This window comes from Garra rufa, chromosome 11, assembly GCF_049309525.1.
Source record: "Garra rufa chromosome 11, GarRuf1.0, whole genome shotgun sequence".
Lineage (NCBI taxonomy): Eukaryota > Metazoa > Chordata > Actinopteri > Cypriniformes > Cyprinidae > Garra > Garra rufa.
The window spans coordinates 10,698,046-10,720,165 of NC_133371.1; the positions used below are offsets into that span (position 1 = coordinate 10,698,046).

Genomic DNA, 22,120 nt, shown 5'->3' on the forward strand with positions numbered 1-22,120 from the left:
TTGATTTCGAAAGATAGGCCTATAGATTTTATCAGTTTACTATAGTTAAAGGAGTAGTTAACAAAAATTTACAGATAACGTACTCACCCCCTCATCATCCAAGATGGTCATGTCTTTCTTTCTTAAGTCGTAAGGAAATTATGTTTTTTGAGTAAAACATTTCAGGATTTCTCTCCATATAATGGACTTCTATGGTTCCCCCAAGTTTGAACTTCCAAAATGCAGCTTCAAAGGGCTCTAAATAATCACAGTCGAGGAAAGAAGGGTCTTGTCGAGCAAAACAATGGGTTATTTAAAAAAAAAAAAAAATTACAATTTATATACTTTTTAACCTGAAATGCTCGTCTTGTCTAGCTCGGCAAGGTGAGTGTTTGAAATTAAAAAGTATATAAGTTGTAAATGTTCTTAGAAAATAACCCATCATTTTTTTAGATAAGACCCTTCTTCCTCGGCTGGGATCATTCAGAGCCCTTTGAAGCTGCATTTGAACTGCATTTCATCCATTATATGGAGAGAAATCCTGAAATGTTTGCCTCAAAAAACACCATTTATTTACGACTGAAGAAATAGACGTGAACATCTTGGATGACTAGACAAAAAGTTTGATTTGATACCTTTTACAATAATTAAGTTGCACTTCTTTCTTTTCTTTCTTCTGGATATGTACGCTTTAAAAAGTAGTAAAAGCATAGTTAAGAATCTGAATCATTATGAAGAATCTGCACTAGAATTATTAAATTCTTCACAGTCCCCATCCGTAGTTTCCTCTTTGTAGAACCTGATGTTGTACCACTAATTTCCTGCTCATCATCAGATATCCCGGCTCCCTGATTTAGCCATGTCAATGGGGGCAGGAGTGGCATTGCCCTTTGTATAGGACGGGACCCTCCTGTACCCCATAAATCCTATTGCCGTCCTCCCTACTTCCTCCGTCTCTCCCTCAACCATCATCTATATCTTTCTCTGCTCTCGACTTCTCGTCTCCACTCCCCATGACTCCAGCGACGGTCTTTCAGACAGCCTAACCACGATCCCGTCCGAGCCCCCCGCCGATACTCCAATGAGCACAGCTCTATAAAGCTGCTGCCAGGTCTGATAACTACAGTCTTGACTCAACAGCAGGTTTATCAGATGGGCAGTCAGGCAGGCTGCGGACGCCTCCCTTCACTAAAAACAGCCCTGGAGACAGACAGTAGCTCAGATACCAGCAGCTTCTGTCACCACAGCCACTCCAGTTAACAACCTGTCTGTTGTCACTTAAAGAGGAATATAATAGTGGACATACTTTATCTTTTTTTAACCTGCAGGGAGACTGTTAATTACAGAGCATGTCTTACAAGGGGACAAATATGCTTTAGGAATAGTACAAATGAAAATGGAAATTATGAGACAAAATGAGCAAAAAAGTAGCATTAAAGTATCGCAAAAGCGGTGCATCACTATAGTCCTAATCTTCTGAAGCCATTTGTAAGTTTTGTGCGAGGAATTGATTGAAATCTTTGTGGTTATTCATGGAAATCTTGTGAAAAGTAGCTGAACAAATAATTCTTTGAAGTCTGTTTTTTTCTCTTTCTTTTTTTATCTAAATGATTCATTGATTGCGTTTAACTGAATTAATGATCAAGTCACAGCATTTAAAAGGGCAAGTTTATTACATTTCTGTCTTCATCACACAAATTTATTGCATGGCTTTCAAAGATTTGCAATATATTTCAATAAGTCATATGTAGACTACTTTTATGATATGTTGTGATACTTTTATGGTGTTAGAATTTTTTAGAATTTTTTGAAAAGTAATGGGGCTACGTTGTAAGCATTAAAACACTCAGTGGTGCCATAATGGTTGAGAAGGTTAGGACGATTCCAAATGCCCAGAGAGTGAGAGGGGGCACAGAATGCGATTTTTACTGTGGGGTTTTAAAAAAAAGGAATTTTATTTATTCACTGGTTATTTTATTTATTATCACTGGTTTGGTCACTGCATTTAAAAAGACATGAATATTAATGGATATGTCTTAAATTTTAGTCTATTCATCACAGAAAGCTATCACGTGGCTTTAAAAAAAAATTGCAATATAGTGCAATAAGTCATATATAATATGTTTATGATATTCTGTGTTACTTTTATGTTGCTTTTGTGTTGTTTTGAAGCAATCTAAACTCCAGTCTCCAAATATTGTTACTGAATGCAGTGGGAAAAAAATACTGTAGGATTTAATTTCCACTCAGACATTAAATTTCACATACAGTTGAATCCTTTCCAATAATGACTATGATTTTGAGATCCATCTTTTCACACTGAGGACAACTAAAAATCATACAGATCTCAAAATCATACAGTCATTGCTGGAAAGGGTTCAAAGACACAAAAATGCTGAAAAAAAAAAACAAATAATCTGTGGGACCTGAAGGACTTTTCTGAAGGCAGGCAGTTTAACTGTTCGGGATAAACAAGGAACTTTCAGGTAACAATGTATTAAAAATCAAGTGTATGTAAACTTTTGAACGGGGTCATTTTTATAAATTCAACTATTATTTTCTCTTGTGGACTATATGTAAATGTCTTTTTTTGTGAAATATTTTATTCAGGTCAGAACTAAAAAAAAAATAACATTCATTTTGTATGATCCCTCTTATTTTGGTAAAATAATTAACATTTTGCAGATTCTGATTTCAACTGTATGATTACAACATAACAGCAAGCAAGTAACCTTAAATGATTAAATGGAGTAACATTAAATGTACAATTTTAAAAGTAAAAGTGTAAAATAGTATTGTAAAACATATTCCAAAGATTTCTGTTTTAATTACAACTTCAAATAATTTGGAATTGATTTTGGATTTAATAAGTAGTATGTGTAATTTATAATGTTTGTTATAAAGTAAAATGTAATTTTTTTTTTGTCTTTATTTAATATTTATTTATTTTATTTTTTTAAATCGCCGGACTCATGTTATCCTTTAAACTTAAAAAGCACCAGTGGCAGAGCACACGTCAAATTATTATTTACACCACAACCAGCCATGCTCAACACTTTGGTTTTGATACAAAGTGATATCAAGGAAAGCTTGCAGCTTCTTCGAAATGGAAGCATCTCTCTTTTTTTTGCAGACAGATAACATTTCAGACAGATAAATCTAGAGCAGACGTATGCGCTTACCCTGCATTAATGCTGATTTATTCACCGCAAAGATGCTTTAGATATGATGATACCAGTTAACCTGTTCCTGTACCCAGCAGTAAAGATCAAAACATGAATCAAAACCCCATTGAAAATGGGACACAATTTTCGAGTCATGCGTGCCACTGTAGATTGCATATCAGGTTTCTAAAACAGAGCGAACAAGAGTGCACAATAATCTCCTCCAAACTGAAAGCCTGTTATGCTTTGGTTCCAAAAACCACATTGTTTCATCAATCTTAAACATTCTTTTCAAGAAGTTGACCGAGACTGTCAACAACTTGAGGACAATGCCTATTTGCTGTACACACACATCTTCTACACAATTGCGTGTGATGGCATGTGCTTTTGGCTAAAGGAAGTTGATTTGCCTATTTCAATGGATCTTTATCTGTCACAAATTGTTTTATAAGAAGTATTTTCCCTCAGAATGAGGCTCAGAGGCTGTTCTCAGAAAACATCCCGCAGATGAAGAACTGTTTGTGGATCTGTTGGCCTCTTAGATGCAGATCACAGTGGAGGATTATGGAGATTGAGTGGCTAATGCTTCTGTGTGTTTACCAGCTCTTATTTTTCAGGATATTAAAAGGCCAGAGTTTATCCTTGATCAGTTTTCTTTTTGTAAAAACATATTCAATCCATGACCTCTGATTCCAGAATACTGATTGATATGTTAATGTGCCCTATAAATAATCAGCTATTTGTTTTGTTTTGAGTACAATATAAGTTCTTAAAGGGGTCAGGTTCTGATGAATCATATCTTTCTGAAAGAGTTTAAAGTACTACAAAAACATACAAAATGTTAGAAATTGATTTTTTTTTTTAAGAAACCCTATACATGCCACATGTCAGTACAAATTGTTAAACCATGTTATTGAAGAATTGGACAGTACATTGGACCTGCCAGAAAACTGTGCACACTCTTAAAAACAAAGGTGCAAGCTATGTGCATAGAAGAACCATTTTTGGTTTCACAAAGAACCATTCAGTCAACGGTTCTTTAAAGAACCATCTCTTTCTTAACTTTTCTATAATCTGAAGAACCTTCTTTCACCACAAAGAACCTTTTGTGAAACAGAAAGCTTCTTAAGATGTTTAAGGTTCTTTATGAAACCATTTAGACAAGAAAGGTTCTTCTATGGCATTGTGAAGAACCTTTATTTTTAAAAGTGTAGGCTGTCTTGCAGAGCAAACCAATGTTTGTCATGCGGTATGTGAAGTGGATATTTCTTAAAAGCAGAGCTGAAATGAAATAATAGAAATAAAATAAAATTAAATAAAATCATGGCTGTGAAAAACTAAAATGTGATTATTTTGGTGCTGGACTTCACTAACATTAGAAGAGAAAATCAAGGAAAATCAAAACAAAAAAATGTGGTATGACCCCATTAAGGAACCAGTTGACTCAGCAAAGTTCTCTGCTAGTGTCTCTTTTTCTTTTCGTCTCTCTTTTTTTTTTTTTTTTTTTGACTGTCTGACTTCCCCTTCTCCTGGCCTGACGTCAGAGTCCCACCGAGATCAAAAGAATAAAAATGCTTCTCAAGCGCTTTCCTTCAACAGAAACTCAAGCTGCCTCGGGCCACACAGGGAATTTCATATGTAAAAATCTTTGCTGTTCACCGGTGGTAAGCGATCATGAATGAAACCCCTGGAAAGACAAAAGACCTTTGACACAAAAAGGGTTTAGATATATATTTCTATCACTATTCTGTGCTTAAAGTTAAACTCTAAAACCAACCAATCATCTCTGTGGATTTCCTAAGTAAAACCAGCATCTCAGTTTTAGCTTCAATAGTTTGTGTTTGTGTTTTGTTTCTGTAGAGATCGAGTGGCGGGATGGCAGTGACTCTGGTTCCTCATATGCAGCCTCCTGCCGTATACCACCCACAAACCCCAGCTCTACCCAGACCCCTGTATGGCCAGCACATCACCCTGCAGGAGGTGCCCAATGGACCAGAATTCAGCCCCAACGGTAAGACAGCAGATGCTCTGTTTTTTTGTTGGGGAGATATTAAAGAATTAGTTCACTTCCAGAACAAAAATGTACAGATAATTTACTCACCCCCTTGTGATCAAAGATGTTCATGTCTCAGTTCAAACATTTCAGGAATTTTCTCCATATAGTAGACTTTTATGGTGCCTTTGAGTTTAAATGCAGCTTCAAAGGGCTCTAAACGATCCCAGCCTAGAAAGAAGGGTCTTATCTAGCGAAACAGTCTGTCATTTTCTTAAATAAATTAATATTTATACACTTTTTAACCACAAATGCTCTTCTTGTCTAGCTCTGCAATGCCGATCTATATGTCGAAAAACTCCCATCTAATTTTCTCCTCCAACTTCAAAATCATAAAAAGTACAGACCCAGTGTTACAAAGTGAACATGTAAAGAAGATCAAATGCCCTTTACAAAAAAGGTATGTAGGTCAATTTTGAAGTTGGAGGAGAAAATGAGACAAACCCTTACTGTGCACATGCCCATCGCAAAGCTAGACAAGACCAGCATTTGTGGTTAAAAAGTGTAAAAATATTAATTTATTTAAGAAAATGACCGATTGTTTCACTAAATAAGACCATTCTTCCTTGGCTGGGATCGTTTAAAGCCCTTTGAAGCTGCATTTTCGAAGTTCAAACTCCACCATAGAAGTCCACTATATGGAGAGAAATTCTAAAAAGGTTTTCTTCAAAAACTATAATTTTCTTTTCAACTGAAGAAAGAACAACATGAACTTCTTGGATGACAAGAGAGTGAGTTAATAATTAGGAAATTCTGGTCTGGAAGTGAACTAATTTTTTAAGGCCAAGTTTCAACTTGCTGTATATTTTCTGATTTTTAAATAAATTATGTATCAACATTTTTTTAAATACTTTAACCAGCATGTTATATTTATTACATTTATTTTATTTATATTATATTTATTTATTTTAGTATTTAGTAAACATGAATAAAAAAAAATAAACATTAAATCTAAAATATAAACACACAAAATTCATAGGTTCATATAATCAAAAAAAAAGTTATATATTGGTTATGCATTATTTAGTTGCTCTGCTCTTGCCCTCTTCTTTGTCCTGGCATGTACCACCAACTTTGTATGGTCCAATCAACTCCGGATGGATAAAATCATTCCATCCAACATTTTATCTCAATACAAATTCTGCTTCACTCTGAAATGCTGTATTTGAGGTGTAAAATAACGTAAAAAGGCTTGTAAAAAAAAGCATGACTCAAAATGAGGTCAATACACTCTTGACAATGTAAAGTTGAGGACTGTTTGGCATAAAGCAGATCGTTGCGTGTGTGATTGTGAAACGTGCACGTGTGCGCAAACACACGCTTCAATTTTTGAGGAGGAGGAAACTGTGAGGCATCTGGTAAAAGCATCTCTTTAGGGGTCAATGTCCCATCGTCCCCCAGAGAACAATGTTTTCTCTGCCACACTCAGTGCATGTGTAAGTATGTGTGTGTGTGTGTGTGACGTTAAATGGAGGAGGTGACTGCATACTCTGGATTTTTTTGTCCGTGACATTTTTTAATGTTTATTCAAAATGAGAACATTCCTACCAAAGTTTGACATCAGCCTCCCTGCTTTTCAAAACGCCAAAAAAAAGTGGTGACATGCGCCATCTGTATGTACATTTGTGTGTGTTGGGATGAATCCAGCAATGGCACCAACTATGATTTGACACCTCCCCGAACGGGACACAAGGCCACAAGGGTACAAGGGCGCAAGGGCTCAGCAGCGGCCGTCCTTTTCCCAAGCCTCAGGGCCCCTTGGGGAGCGCGAGGGGGATCGGCCGGGTCGGGTTTGATGGGATTTGCTGATGTTTGTTGCTGGAGCCACTCACTGAAAGCCTCCAGCTTCGCCTGAGTACGTTGCACCATCATAAACAACGTCAACTGGAAAAAAACGACCTCTTGAACGTGTTCCTCTGAGGTGATGCATGGTTAGGGCCGAGCGCTGTGAACGCTCTAATGTTTGGTGTTTTATGTAATCCGAAGGGCTGTGTGTTTAGAGGGCTTTTAGGAGGCCGGCAGAATCCAGAGATGCTGTTTCTCTGTCGTTTGGGTGAGGCACGGTTTAGTCAAGTGTAAACTAGCGACAAAGCTCGCCTGTGTGAGACGGTAACCTCAAAACACACTCTTGAACTGTCATCCAAGCCACCGCATACAAAAACCGTTGGACTGCTACAGCTGTTAGTCAGACTGAAACGGGCCACCCTCCTGTCAACCAAAAGCTCTCGTCTGGAGCAGTTAGTATGACTTTTTACCTTATACTTTAGTCTAAAGTCATCATTTGTATGAATGAACAATTGGAAAAACACAAGCTGTCAGTTTCTGTGGCCTATGTATTTAAATACTTGACATTTACATTTGCATTTCAATAGAAATTACATTGAAGTATTATTTATTTTACCATAGATGCTTGTCAGTACATTCAGCAGCAACTTTGATCATATTTCAAAAACAATGCAAGCGTGACATCCTTCGGGTTTTCCCAGATTGCATCACATATGAAGTCCTGCTTAAGTGGGTCAAACCAGTTCATCTAATTCTATTTAATATAAACCTACACAAACACATTTTCATTTCATTCTAATTAACAAGCAGTTATGGAATGCCCATATTCCACAAGTTGATATGATTCTTTAGGGTCTTAATAAAAAGTCTATAACATGCTTTGGTTCAAATTTCTCAATGGTAGTGTAAAACAACACCCTTTTTACCTTGTCAAAAACAGCTCTGTTCACAGCAAGCCGTTTCGATGCATGTCCCTTGAAATGCTAATGAGCTCTGCTCACCCTGCCCCTCCCCATGGAATGATGATCGGTTCTCTCCGGGGGCCCGTCCACATGAAGCCAGAGCTTTCCCTATCTGATCTTTTTTTCTTTGTACTAAAAAAAACTCTGTAAACACGTTGTCTAAAGAAAAATCTGCGTACACACGAAAACCCTTAAACCGACTGAAAAATTATGTAGTATACATGCCAGACCAGTATGTGGCGCTGTAATTCTGCCAAACAAATATGGAACAATATGGAACAATACATTTATTACACTATTTATTAATCTTTGTTAATGTTAGTTAATACAAATACAGTCCTTCATTATTTGTTCATATTGTTGTTGTTGCTGACACTGTTACATGATGTAGCAGTGGCTGACTAGGGTCGAGACGTCTGGACAAAATGCCTATATGATGCAAAATTTTTACATATACAGCTAAACGAGTTTCCATTTGGATGGGCCCTGAGACTGTAAACTTTAGCCGCAGAACTTTCTAACTAGCACATTATTAGGTGATTTGCAAAGATTCTAAGGTAAGACAGCCGCCGTGTCAATCAACAATTGTGGTGACGGGCTTGGTTTGTGTGATGTAACACAGCCAAAAATCGGAGAATGGCTTGACTTAAAAGGGGTTATTATTTGTAGGGATTTAAAAAAAAACAAAAAAACACTAGGTGGATTTTTATTTTTATAGGGTGGATGTGTACACACACTGCCAACACACATTTATGTTCAAACAACATGTAAAAGTGAATTTTAGATCCGATGACCCCTTTAAGTGTATGACAAAATTGCATTCAGTTCACAATTAAGTATATTATTTTAAAATATATTATTTACATAATAAGTAGGTGAGAATTTAAGTTAATTGGAACATTTTCCCCAGTCATTTTTAATGGCAAAAGTGTCCCAATTAACTTAAATTCAACCATACTCTTTTTAAAAGAGGGTACTTCTTTTTCACAGTAAAAATTAGACATCAGTTTGTCATTTTAATACAATTTTGTTGGCTAAGTCACACTAAACCACATTTAAAAACTGAATTAAATTCAAGCGATATCTGTGATTTGGCTGCTTATTGCATTTCACCCATCATTTGCATAAAGTTTAGCATTTCACAACTTTTTAATGCTCTCCGCTCTCCACATCCCACAATCCCTCACATAATTAGTTGATTAGTACCCATAGAAAACAAATGGGAAACGCCCACCCTCGCTCTGTAATGTACCCTTCAAACTAATTTGGCACGTGATGTATGATGTTAAGCGTTACCTCAGAGCTGTCAGACTAGGTTTTTTCGGTTCAGGATTACATCTGTTTTTCCATCATTTTCACGACAGCAAAATCTTTCATGAAAAATGTGACCAAATGTAGTTCTTGATGTAATTTCCAAATTTTACATGATTTGGCTTTCCAGGCGTAATTTTTTCCTCTCTCATTTTTTTGTACTATCCAATCATGTGCGAAAGCTTATGATGTTTAATGAACCTGTGCCATTATTGCTGCAAATGAAGGAATTTATTCCATGACTACTGAAACAGCAGGCCGGCCTTTGGTTTCCAGGTGTGCCGTGAAACGTGCCGTGCGACACACCGTAACACATATAGACACACGCAGACGCCCACGTGTTTTTTAGACAGCTTCAGTGGAGCTGTACAAGTCCTGCATCTGTAGGCAGTAGGCGCAGGTGCAGGCAGTTAAACCAGAGACACGCTGTAAACGGCTTTTGCGTACTACACATATGGGAGCTGTATGGAGAGCGAAAGCTTGTGTCAGTTTTCTGCAACATGTCACACACTGTTGCTCCTCAAGTCCATCAAGTTATTATTTGTTGACTATGCTTTTCTATTTAGTATGCAGGCAGTCATGTAACAAATAGAGCAGACTCTTGCTGTCTACAGTCCAGATGTGAACGCTGTTTGTCACAAGGTATGTTTTTAAAGATACACCATGCAATCATTATGCAATAAGGAGGCATTTTCTGCATGAATTTCCTTGGAAAATCTGGAGATTTAACAATGGTACACCAAACTGAGCAGAGTAGGCCAATTATACTCGTTATTAACCCTTATGAAAAAGAACAAAGGGATAATTAATAACTTAATTAAATGTGCACCTGTAGTGTACTTCAAAGCCTAAAAGTATTTTAAATAAATGTAAAGGGATATTTTACCTAAATTAAAAATTGCTGTTAATTTACTAACCCTCAGGCCATCCAAAATGTAGGTGACTTTTTTTTTTTTTATACAGTTGAGCAGTATTACATATTTTTAACTCATAAAGTGGCTACTGGTACTTTGAGAGTCAAAAATAATATATGCAGGCAACACAAAATTAAAATACTGAGGTCTTATGAAGCAAAACTATATGCTTACAGAAACTGAACATTATTTAAAACATTATTACCAGTCTGGAGCATGATCTTGTCACATAGGTATAATTTTGTGAATGTGCTTAAGACCATTTGTCTGAGGGTGGGTTCACACTTTGTATTTTGGTTTGTTTGGTTCATTTGGTCCTGGTCCACTTAGCGTTCACACTGGCATTTTTGACAGCAGACCTAAAGATACCCAACCTAAAGGCATAGTGATACATTCACAACTTGATTGGTCAGGTTGGATGACGTATATTTCATGATGGAACTCACCAAACACTCCAAACAAAAGAAATAGGTGTGTTCGACTTGAAGCGGCGCCTTAAAGTACCCATTCACTGATCGGTCTGCTCACAGCCTCCTTAAGTCAAATACGCCAAATGCCATCTGCTAGACTAAACACGCTCATTGTTGCATGTATATGATTTTATTTTCACCACCTGCAAACTCACAAAGAGCTCATAAAAAGCACTTTACCTCTTTATTGCTCCATGTTTGCCCTCTGCTCATTTTGTTTTAAATACACCTCTTGTTCCCTTCGAGAAATCATGTCACATAGCATCACATCTTGTAATTACTTCCTGTATTTGGTTCGTTTAGATATATCTGATCCATGTTGCATTTATATTTCATTCGAACCGCACCAGAGTTTGTTTGGAAGTGGACCGAGACCCATCGTTTTAGGGTGTGTTCACACTTGTCATGTTTGGTTCAATCAAAATTAACTCTGGTGCGATTGCTCTGTTAGTGCGATTCATTTGAGTAAGTGTGAATGCTGCTATCTGAACCCTGATGTGCACCAAACAAGCGGACTGAGACCGCTAACAAGATGGGTCTTGGTCAGCTTCCAAACAAACTCTGGTGTGGTTCGATTGAAATATGAACGCGACCCGGACCAAATACTTCTAAACTAACCAAAAACAGGAAGCAATGACAAGATGTGACACTAGGCGACATGATTTCGCGAAGAGAACAAACGGTGTATCCAAAACAAAATGAGCAAAGGGCAAACGTGGAGCAACAAGAAGTCATAGTCTCTTTCATGAGCTCTTTGTTAGTTCGTAGGTGGTAAAAATAAAATGAAAATACATGCAACAATGAGCGCGCTTAGTCCAGCAGACAGCATTAGGTGTAGTTGACTTAAAGGGGTGCTGAGGAGACCAATCAGTGAATGGGTACTTTGATATCATACACCCGCAGCGCTGCTTTAAGTCAAACGCACATTTTCATTTGTTTGGAGTGTTTGGTGAATTCCGGCATGAAATATAGGCTATGTCATTCAACCCGACCAATCAGGTTGTGAACGTATCACTATGCATATAGATTCGGTATCCTTAGGTTCGCTATAAAAAATGCCAGTGTGAACACTAAGCGGACCAGGACCAAATGTATCCTTTTTCTTTCTGGTCTGGACCAAATGAACCAAACAAACCAAACTACAAGTCTGTTTGGTGCGCACCAGGGTTCAGATGGCAGCGTTCACACTTACTCAAATGAACTGCACTATCAGAGCAATCGCACCAGAGTTTCTTTTAGTCAAACCAAACATGAAGTGTGAACACACCTTGAGGCTCTGGATTGCAGGTTATATCGCATATGTAATACATAATGTTTAGTTTCTTTTTACTTTTTACATGTTTAAAAGACCTAAAGTACTTGATTATATATGCATAAACAATCCCTCACATAATTAGTTGATAAGTACCCATAGAAAACGAATGGGAAACGCTCGTCCTCGCTCCACTTACTCCATGCAATGGTAATGCACCCTTCTAACTAATTTGCCACGTGATGTTATGATGTTAAGCGTTATCTCAGAGCTGTTTCGGTTCGGGATTACGTCTGTTTTTCTGTAAGTTTCATGACAGCAAAATCTTTCGAAAAGATGTGACCAAAAGTAGTTCTTGATGTAATTTCCAAATTTTGCATGATTTGGCTTTCCAGGCGTCATTTTTTACTCTCTCTTTTTTTGTACTATCCAATCACGTACGAAAGCTTATGATGTTTAACGAACTGAACTCCAAGTGTGAACACACCTTTAGTCTGTATGGTGCGCACCAGGGTTCGGATGGGAACGTTCACACTTACATATTTGGATTAACATTGTATTTTACTGATTAATTTAGAATATGCATTTCAAAATCTATAGCTTTGAAAATGAATTCTGAATTGAATTCTGATTTTTGTTTGTTTGTCAGAGTGTTGGTCAGAGTTTTCATATTACTGTCAGACCTGCTAAAGGTAATGACTGAGAAGTAGTTTGTCTAATAGCATGCAGGCATTCTATAATCAACCAATTGTGTCATGCGAGAAGGCGGGATCTACAGAGAACGATCAGAACAATGCAAATATAAATACATATCATGCATGAGGACTGTAAAGAGAAATCAATTGGAAAAAGCAAAAACTAGACATTTTAGGCAATTTAGAAATATCGGGCTGGACATGTCCAGGAAAAAGAGGTCATATGATCACACTATTTTATAATGATGTTTTAAAATGTTACTTTCCTCCTCTTCTCTTATTCACCAGACTTCGTTGCTCAAATTACACAAGTACAGAAAGTCAAATGGCATAAGTGTACACACACATAAATACACGTTCTCATTGCTTCATCCATTAAAATCACACCAACACTGTAAACTCCCACATCACACACACACACATGCTTGGGCCACACTGACAGCTGTTTTATGCAGCTCTGGCACCGCTGGCTTACATTTTACATTATTTGACAACTGGACAGTGGACTTAAGGAGAAACTGCAGAACTGATATTCAGATGTTGTGTGGAAGCACCTTCCAGTTTGTGTGTGTGTGCTAAGACTGTATCTTCGTATATAGATATGTGTGTGTGTGTGTGTGTGTGTGTGTGTGTGTGTGTGTGTGTGTGTGTGTGTGTGTGTGTGTTTGGAAGAGAGTGCTGTCTCTGATGAGGGGCACGTCCTCGCAGGCCAAGGCTCATTTTTTCTGGGTTAAAATAAACAGACGACTGGCGGGGGTCTGGGGGTTATGGGAAAGGAGGAAACAGTGATGCTAATCAGTCCTGCACACACTTCCCCCAACTGTAAAACAAAACAAGAGAGAGAGAGAGAGAGAGAGAATTTTTAGCTGTAAGTGCGCATGAGTGAAAGTTTAGGACTACAGCTCCACTTAGCAAGGTCAAGTGTCGAAACTAACTTTAGTTCCTCTCCAGATCATTTTATTTCTTCATTATGGTTTTCGCAAAGGCGATCCATGTAACATGATGTTACACAATCAAATGTATAGGCAACAATTACACAAGGTGACAATTCTCAATTGGCATAATTAAAGGGAGTGAACATTGCAGGCATGAACATTTTCCCATTTGTGAATGTAAAGAGTCTTACTGTAAATCATAATCTCCAATGTAGGTGGGAATTTATTTATGTTTTAATAATACAAAAAGCACCATAAAGCTGTCTTAAAAGTGGTCCATACAACCTTAGAAGTCCACTTAATTGAATTTAATGTGCACTTGTAGTGTACTTCAAATCTTGAAAGTATATTAAAAAAAAATACTTGCAGATAAAATAATATGGATGACATTGAATTGAAGAGAGACACTCTGTTGACTGTTTTATAACACACTGTTTTATAACACACTTAAGTAGACTTTTAAAAAGTGCACTTAATAATGTCAAATTAAAAGTTTTACTTCAAAGTACATTCATCATCATGTTTTAATATTTTTTTTGTCACGCTTTAAAGAAATACACTTTTTCTGATTGATCAAAATGACATTGAAGTATATTTTAGTTGATCATAAATGTTTGTCACTACATTCAGAAGTAACTTTAACCATTTTTCAAAGACAATAGAAGTAATTATGAAATTACATATACAGATATAATGAAGTTCTACCTAAGTGGATCAGAAAAGTTTATTATTTTGTAATACTGCAACTTTTTTTAAGTGTGCTAAAGTGTAATTATTTTTCATAAAGGCTTGTGTGAATTATACCCTAGTGAAAAATAAATATATTAAAATGTATTTATTTCATGCTAAGTATACTACAATACATTTACATAAACTAGTTAGTATACTAAACTGGTATATTTAAAGTCTGCTAAATTGGAACAACTATTGTTGTACTTGATATACTTTAATTGTTTGGAAGTAGTGCTAAAATGCAACTAAAAGTACACTTTATTATATCTGATTGAGCTAAAATGGAACTATTACAAGTATACTTTAGGTACACGTTCAATATAGTGCATTTAAAGAACCAATATTCTTTTGTAGACCATTCAGTCCTCATCAGTTGTGACATTAAAACATGTTTTAGGCTTAATATTAAGAAATGTGCATTGTGCACAAGTAGTACTTTTACAATTTTTATATCAGTAGCCTAAGTCTCAAGCGATATGTCAGTAAATATGTTAATAGACTTGAACTATACTTAGTACTGAATAAATGCATTTTAAATCTATTACTTTTTTACTAGGGAGTATGAGGCATTTTTAACATAAGATTTGAGAGTAAATAACACCTTTTTTCTTTAATCACCATTGACCAGAAGCAGAGAAAAAAAATATAAATAAATGTAAAAAAAAAAAAAAAAAAAAAAAACGTCGAAGAGGCCGAAGCCACAGAAACCATAGACGAGACACCTTGGCAGAAGCCGAGAAAATAAATAAAAAAATAAATAATTAAATAAATGTTTAAAAAAAAAACAGGAACATTTTAATAAATAAATAATTAAATAAATGTTTAAAAAAACAGGAACATTAAAAAAAAAAAAAAAAAAGCCAAAGTCGAAGAGGTTGAAGCCACAGAAACCATAGACGAGACACCTAGGCAGAAGCAGAGAAGAAAGTAAATAATTGTAAAATATGAAAAGTGCAGCTCAGACATTCTACCCAAGATCTCATTTTGTATTGCACAGAAGCAAGAAAGTCATACAGATGTTGAATAACGTAGGTGATTTAAAAAAGACTGGATATTTAATGCACACACCCCATGTATTATAGCATTCCTGCAGTATATGATGGATTCAATTAGCCAGCAGCCTCTGACCTGTCAGATCAATGGACTGAGGAGCGTTGTGGCCTGTTGCGTGTGTGTGTTTGTGTAAAAGGCAGAACGACTGGGGGCAAAGACGCCTAGAGAGGGGAGGAGGAGAGAGGGTGAGATGGAGGGATGTAATTTAATTTGCCACACAATGGGGTGAATAGCAGACACGTGGTGGAGCTAATGGAGGAGAGAGATGTCCTTTTTAGCACTGCTAATTGATAAGAAAGAGCTTAGCCTTTGTTCAAGCAGTCCCCCTCCCCTTTTGGGACACCATCGGTAAACCCCCATCTGCTTTCCAGGGTTCTCATTAACTATTCACCAAACACACACACACACACACACACACACACACACACACACACACACACACACACACACACACACACACACACACAAACACACAAACAATACACAAAGACAAGTCTGCTACATTTTTATGTGTGTGTGTGTGTGTGTGTGTTGACGTGCAAATGTTACATTGTTTAATGGTCAGTATCAATGTGAGAAAGTCAATAATAATTCCCCAGTGTTACTTGTGTTACTTTATTTATATTTAATTTGCTGAAATGTGTTTTCAATGGCACTTTGTTTCATAAGGGATAGAGTATTATCATGTTTTGTATGTGTATTTTAATGTGATTGTTTTTTTTAATAATTTATATATATATATATATATATATATATATATATAATTTAATTTAATATAATTTTTTAAATAGTGTGAAATTTGAATTTGCTAAAATAAATAAATAAATAAATAAAATAATAATAAAATAAAATAATTCTATATGTGACCCTATATATATGTAACAGTGTACAATTTAATAATTACAATTACAATTAATGTACAACGTCTATTTGAATTTTTCCAAAAAAATAATAATAATAAAAAATAATAATTTCATATATTTTTTTAAATAGTGTACAATTTGAATTTGCAAAAAATAAAAAAAAAAATAAAAAAAAAATAATAATAATAATAATAATAATAATAAAAATAATAATAATAAAATAAAATAAAAATTCTATATGTGACCCTGGTCCACAAAACAGTCATAAGTTTTTTTTTATTTTATTTTATTGAGATTTATACATCATCTGAAATCTGAATAAATAAGCTTTCCATTATGATTTGTTAGGAGGACAATATTTGGCCGAAATACAACAAATTGAAAATATGGAATCTAACAAAAAATCTAAATATTGACAAAATCGCCTTTAAAGTTGTCCAAATGCAGTTTATAGCAATGCATATTACTAATCAAAAATGAAGTTTTAATATATTTATGGTAGGAAATTTACATAATATCTTAATGAAACATGATCTTTAAATGAAGTAAATAAACAAACAAACTATAATACTGTGACCAATTATAATTATTCATGATATTTTTGGCCATTCCCAGTATGAATGCTGTTTCATGTCACGCATAAACTCATCCTGTTAGCACCCATGGCTTGATTCTTGAAGGTAGCCATTATACAGATGTGTACTGCTCAACTCTTCCCCAGCCTGATCTGATACCTCCTAACTGTCGAAACCATGACAACAGCACTGTCTGCGCCGGGGTCTTCCTCCAGCGTCTGACTGCAGCATAATGAACTCCTTAACACAGCCTGATTCCACTCCTCAGGGTAAATTCCCATACAACTATGAACAGTTTTGAGGCAAAGCACATGCTTCCAGTAAGTGTGACGGGCCAGAGAGAGAGAGACGTGTTTTTCCTTCGCTGTATCCTGGAAACTGCTTGTTTTGGGGAGTCAACAACTTATGATGTTGCTTGCGATCCAAGTTGGAGAATGAATGAATTTCAATTTTATGAATCAAAACCAAGACTCCCCTGTGTTCATGTAGAATTTCTTATAATTCCAGAAGCGTTGGCTACCTAGAGGAGGGTTCTGAGAAGTACTGTTACCCTGCAGCTGGTAACTGAGTACTTATCCCAGTCATGACCGGTTTGTACACAACGATTTTCCATCTTGTAATACAGAGGCCAACAAGACAGAAGAAACATGGGAAAATTAATCTACGACGGCGAATTAAAGAATATACACTAACCGCAGAATGAGGTGTTTGGCTGTTGGAAGTTTGGCATTAATGTCTCTACCGCTTACAAAGGCTGCATTTATTATTATTATTGAAATTTAAAAATTACAGATTTGATATCTATGTGGATATATTGTTAAATGTTATTTATTCCTGAATTTTCAGCATCATTACCAGTCTTCAATGCCACATGATCCTACAGAAATCAATCTAATGCTGATCTATGCTGATTTTCTGCCCAAGAAACATTCCAGATAATCATCAATCACAAAAGATTTCTGTTACAAATAAATACTGTTTTTATTTGCACTGAATGTTCGGCAACCAAAATTATTCGACCGAAAATAGCAAAAATATATGCGAAAAGGCAGAATAAATTATACCGAGCAATGACGTGACACAATCAAATAGAGGCGCGCACTAATGCAGCAAACATGTCGGCAGTGTGGAATCATTTAAAACTGTCCGAGAAAGACGCAAAAAACATTACAAGCTCCGACAGCGAGAGACTGTTTAGAACCACATTTCATGTCTTCGATGAGAAGAGAAAGGGGTTGTTGTTGCTGGTTATTGTATGATGACTGAAATCGCGAAATAGCCTTAAACCATTAGTAAATTAAGCTTGTTAGCCAGGGTTCAAAGCCCAAAGCGCGAGGAAAATCTGCACTGAAACAGCATGAGGAGAATCAGTCATAAATCTGCTGCTGTCAGCAAAAAGTAGTACTGAGGTCTTCTTTTGGGTTTCCGCCAAAATAAAAGTCAGCATTCATAAATGTTAGTATTGTAATTTTTCTGCTGTTCTGTAAAATAAAATTAAAAAGTAAGACAAAAAATAATGATAACAATCATTACAACAGCTCTATTAATACATTTATTATAACATTCTCCTTTGATCAGCAAGGCTGCATTTATTTGTACATTAAAAAACACATGCCTTCAAGAAGGGGGACCTAAAAATGGCCAAAGAATATTATTGTATTAACTTATTAATTTTAAGTTAAATTGGTAGGCTACAATATCTACTAGAATGTTAAAAATGTTCAGTGTTAAGTGAATATTTTTAAATTGTTGTTTTGTAATTGATTTTTTTCTTTGAAAAGCAAGACAAAACTGTAAAAAGCACATTTTGGCTATTTAATTTATGCAATGGTGAAAAAAAAATGGCAAAAAATACATGGGGGGAAAAACGCGAAAAACCATGTTCGGTTATCGGCCTTCAGCCCAGTGTTTAATTTTATTCGGCTTCGGTCAAGAATTTTCATTTCGGTGCATCCCTAGTTTTTTTTTTTTTTTTTACTTTCTATTCATCAAAAAATCCTGAAAAAAGGTTCATTAGCAGCAAATCAGCATATTATTTCTGAAGGATCATGTGACATTAAAGAATGGAGTAATGATGAAAAATCTGCTTTGATGACAGGAATAAATTGCATTTTAAAATATATTCACATAGAAAACAGTTTTTTTGTTGTTGTTGTTGTTGTTGTTGTAATATTTCACAAAATGTCCTTATTTATTTACTTACGGATTGATTGTGAGCATTCTTTCAAAAAAAAAATAAAAAAAATTGACCGGTAGTGTGATACATTTGAAAACCATGCCATGCCATCCAATCACACATGACACAATAGAGTCAAAATAGATTATGAAACTGGCACCAAGCAACAAAGCCATGACAGTCTGCAGGCCGGACGTAGGTGTCTTTTCTTAAAAGGAGAAAAAGGGCCACTCAGCAACCTCTGGCTCTGATATTAGTCAGCAACCCCATTAGTCTTAATGGTCGCCTCTGGGCGCAAGGGAGCCTGGTCTGTCCTTTTAAAACTACATACAAGGAGCTCATTAAGACTTAAAACAAAGCGGAGTAGTGAGAGGGGGTCGAGCGAACGAGTGAATGAGTGAGTGAGTGACTGACAGAAGGGGGAGAAGTGCGAGATCTCCTCCTTCCATTAAGATCCCTTCCCCCTTCCAGCTCTCATTGACGGGTTCTTGCGACCACAGAAGCCCCATAAAGGCTCAGCCATTTCCATAATCGCTCATATCTGTCGGATGAAACACTATCCAGACAGCTTAATGGACACTCTGAAGAATCCCTGTTTAAAAATCCATAGCTAATCAATAACTCTGGCTCCCCGGCCTCTCAGCACCGCTCGCAGATGTGCACCGCCGTACTCGCAGCCTAGTATTGACCCGGCTAATAGGGTTATTCTGAATACAGAGACCTGAGCTGGTCACATTTCTTGCCTCAGCTTTCCATCGCCGAAGCTCTTTGCGGAAAATCCGGGAGGTCAGAATTAGTTTTACGGAAACGCACGAGTCCGCGATGACGTAGCTAAGTGTTCTAGGCAGCCGTTCCCACAGTTGTCAAAACCGTTGGGCTCCACTTAGGAAACGAGCTGATCAGCACATGAAAATTGCAAAGGCAATCTGTTACCATGGCAACTAATTAAGTTAACGCAGTCACAGGCCCTCATCCCTCCGCCTCCATTCACCTCCTTTTAGACGCGAGTCAATCTTTGCTCAAATCCATAAGTAGGGTGATTCGATTTATAAAATTGAATTTGAACTGTTCACAACATGAGTCGAAGCCAACCAGATATACATTTAGTGGGGTTTGAACTGTTTTAATGCGAATAAAGATTTTTTTTTTTTTTTTTTTAAGGGGAGACACTGCAGGCAAAAACACAGTTTTTTCATACATCTGTCAAGTTTGAGATTTTGGGCTTTTTGGTGTTTCATAAGGTGTTTTTTCAGACTAGTGGAACGAAAACACCTAAAAGACACTGTAAAGTGTTTCTTTCATAGCACTTTATCTATTTGTGTCAATAGATTTCAATACATATACATATTTCAATACATATATTTAAAGGTCATTTTCTCATTCACCTCCTTTGAGACACAAGTCAATCTTTGCTCAAATCCATAAATAGGGTGATTCGATTTATAAAATTGAATTTGAACTGTTCACAACATGAGTCGAAGCCAACCAGATATACGTTCAGTGGGGTTTGAGCTGTTTTAATGCAAATAAAATAGATTTTTTTTTAAGAACTAATAATAATTAACCAGCAAATCAGCATATTAGAATGATTTCTGAAGGATCATGTGACACTGAAGAGAACACTGGAGTAATGATGCTGAAAATTCAGCTTTGCATCACAGGAATAATTTACATTTGAAATATATATTTAAACAGAAAACAGTTACTTTAAATTATCATAATATTCCACAATATCACTGTACTTTTGGTAAAATAAATGCTGCCTTGGTGAGCATAACAGGCTTCTTTCAAAAACTTTTAAAAATCATCAATCAGACGTGATAAAGTATTTGAACAGTTAACAACGTGAGTTAAAACCAATGCGTTTCTTAAGGTTTGAGCTGTTTTAATGCAAATAAAGATTTTTATTTTAATTAGAGGTGTTATTAGTAATGCAAGCTTCTGAAAGTTGCTGCGGGCGTGGCGAGAGGATCTCTGTAAAATCCTAAGTTGGATTTTTACTGATCTAGTCAAGGTGGGCAGGAAATACGCTGAGGTGTTTATGAGGGTTTGGTCGAAATTACAGGAGCACTCGTTACTTTCAGATCATTTGCAGACTATTAGCCAGACGGGAGACGTGTCTTTTTATCCTCTTTTGTTGCTTGTGTGATTCTGGCGCTCCGGTGAGAGTTCAACTGAGCGTAGCATTAGCCATTCACAATGACGAATGGGATACTAAAACACGAGCCAGCACGGATTACACTGTTTATCTGTGTTTTTAAATAGACTGAATAGTTTTCTTGCCCTTGGCAGCTTTTCCTTGAGAGAGTGAGGTGTGTCGCATTTATCATTTGGAGGTCAGCATGTCTCAGCTTTTGAAATCACCAAAGAACACCACATGCAAGTACATGGGTGTTTTTGTGAGCTATTATGGTGATATGACACTTTCAGCAGTAGATTGCATCAGTGTAGTTAGGCAACATTTTTACTCATGTGTTTTTTTTTTTGTTTTTTTTTTGAGTCTAAAGCAATTGCTCAAGACGATTTGCACAGATAATGGACAAGATGTGACCTCCATTTCTTTGTGAAACCGCTCTCTTTGCCAACATCAGCTTCTCTGTGTTGAATAAACCTCTAACAGTAAGTGAAATTAACAAATGGGAAGTTCCCATAACTATTCAAGTGGCAATTGTGCCCAAGAAATGACCAAACTCGTTTCCAGGTCAGATGTAATCACTACATGATCCCTGGTGACCGTACGCTGAAACGCAACGCTCCATCTCATTGGTGGAGCTTCACTTTAGTGCAAAAAACAAAGGGTGGGAATGCAAAAGCCACGTTTGAAAAGTGTTTACACTGATTTTTCAGTGGTGGCATAACTGTATTTACATAGGGCTCACAATCGTGGGAAACCATGTATTGAAGTCTTGTGCACAGCTAATAGAAAACAAGAAGGTGTGTGCTGATAGGAATGACTGGTAAATTTTCCTCTCACTCTTAAAGATGCGCAAGAAGCTACGCGCTTAAAAATAAAGGTGCTTCATGATGCCATAAAAGAATCTTTTATGTCTAAATGGTTCCATAACGAACCTTTAACATCTGAAGAACCTTCAGGTTATTTGTGGCAAAAGAAGGTTCTTCAGATTATAAAAAAAGGTAAGGAAGAGATGGTTCTTTAAATAACTTTGACTGAATGGATCTTTGTGGAACCAACAATGGTTC

At 36.3% G+C, this 22,120-nt stretch overlaps 1 protein-coding gene across 1 annotated transcript in view; it reads left to right on the forward strand.

The window, feature by feature from the left end:
* The window catches only part of ets1 (v-ets avian erythroblastosis virus E26 oncogene homolog 1), a 59,876-nt gene that overhangs the window by 7,856 nt on the left and 29,900 nt on the right, over positions 1 to 22,120 (forward strand). The window contains exon 3 of the mRNA XM_073850107.1: positions 5,004 to 5,154. Within this exon, the coding sequence (XP_073706208.1) occupies positions 5,004 to 5,154 (151 nt within the window). The remainder of the gene's footprint in view (positions 1 to 5,003; positions 5,155 to 22,120) is intronic.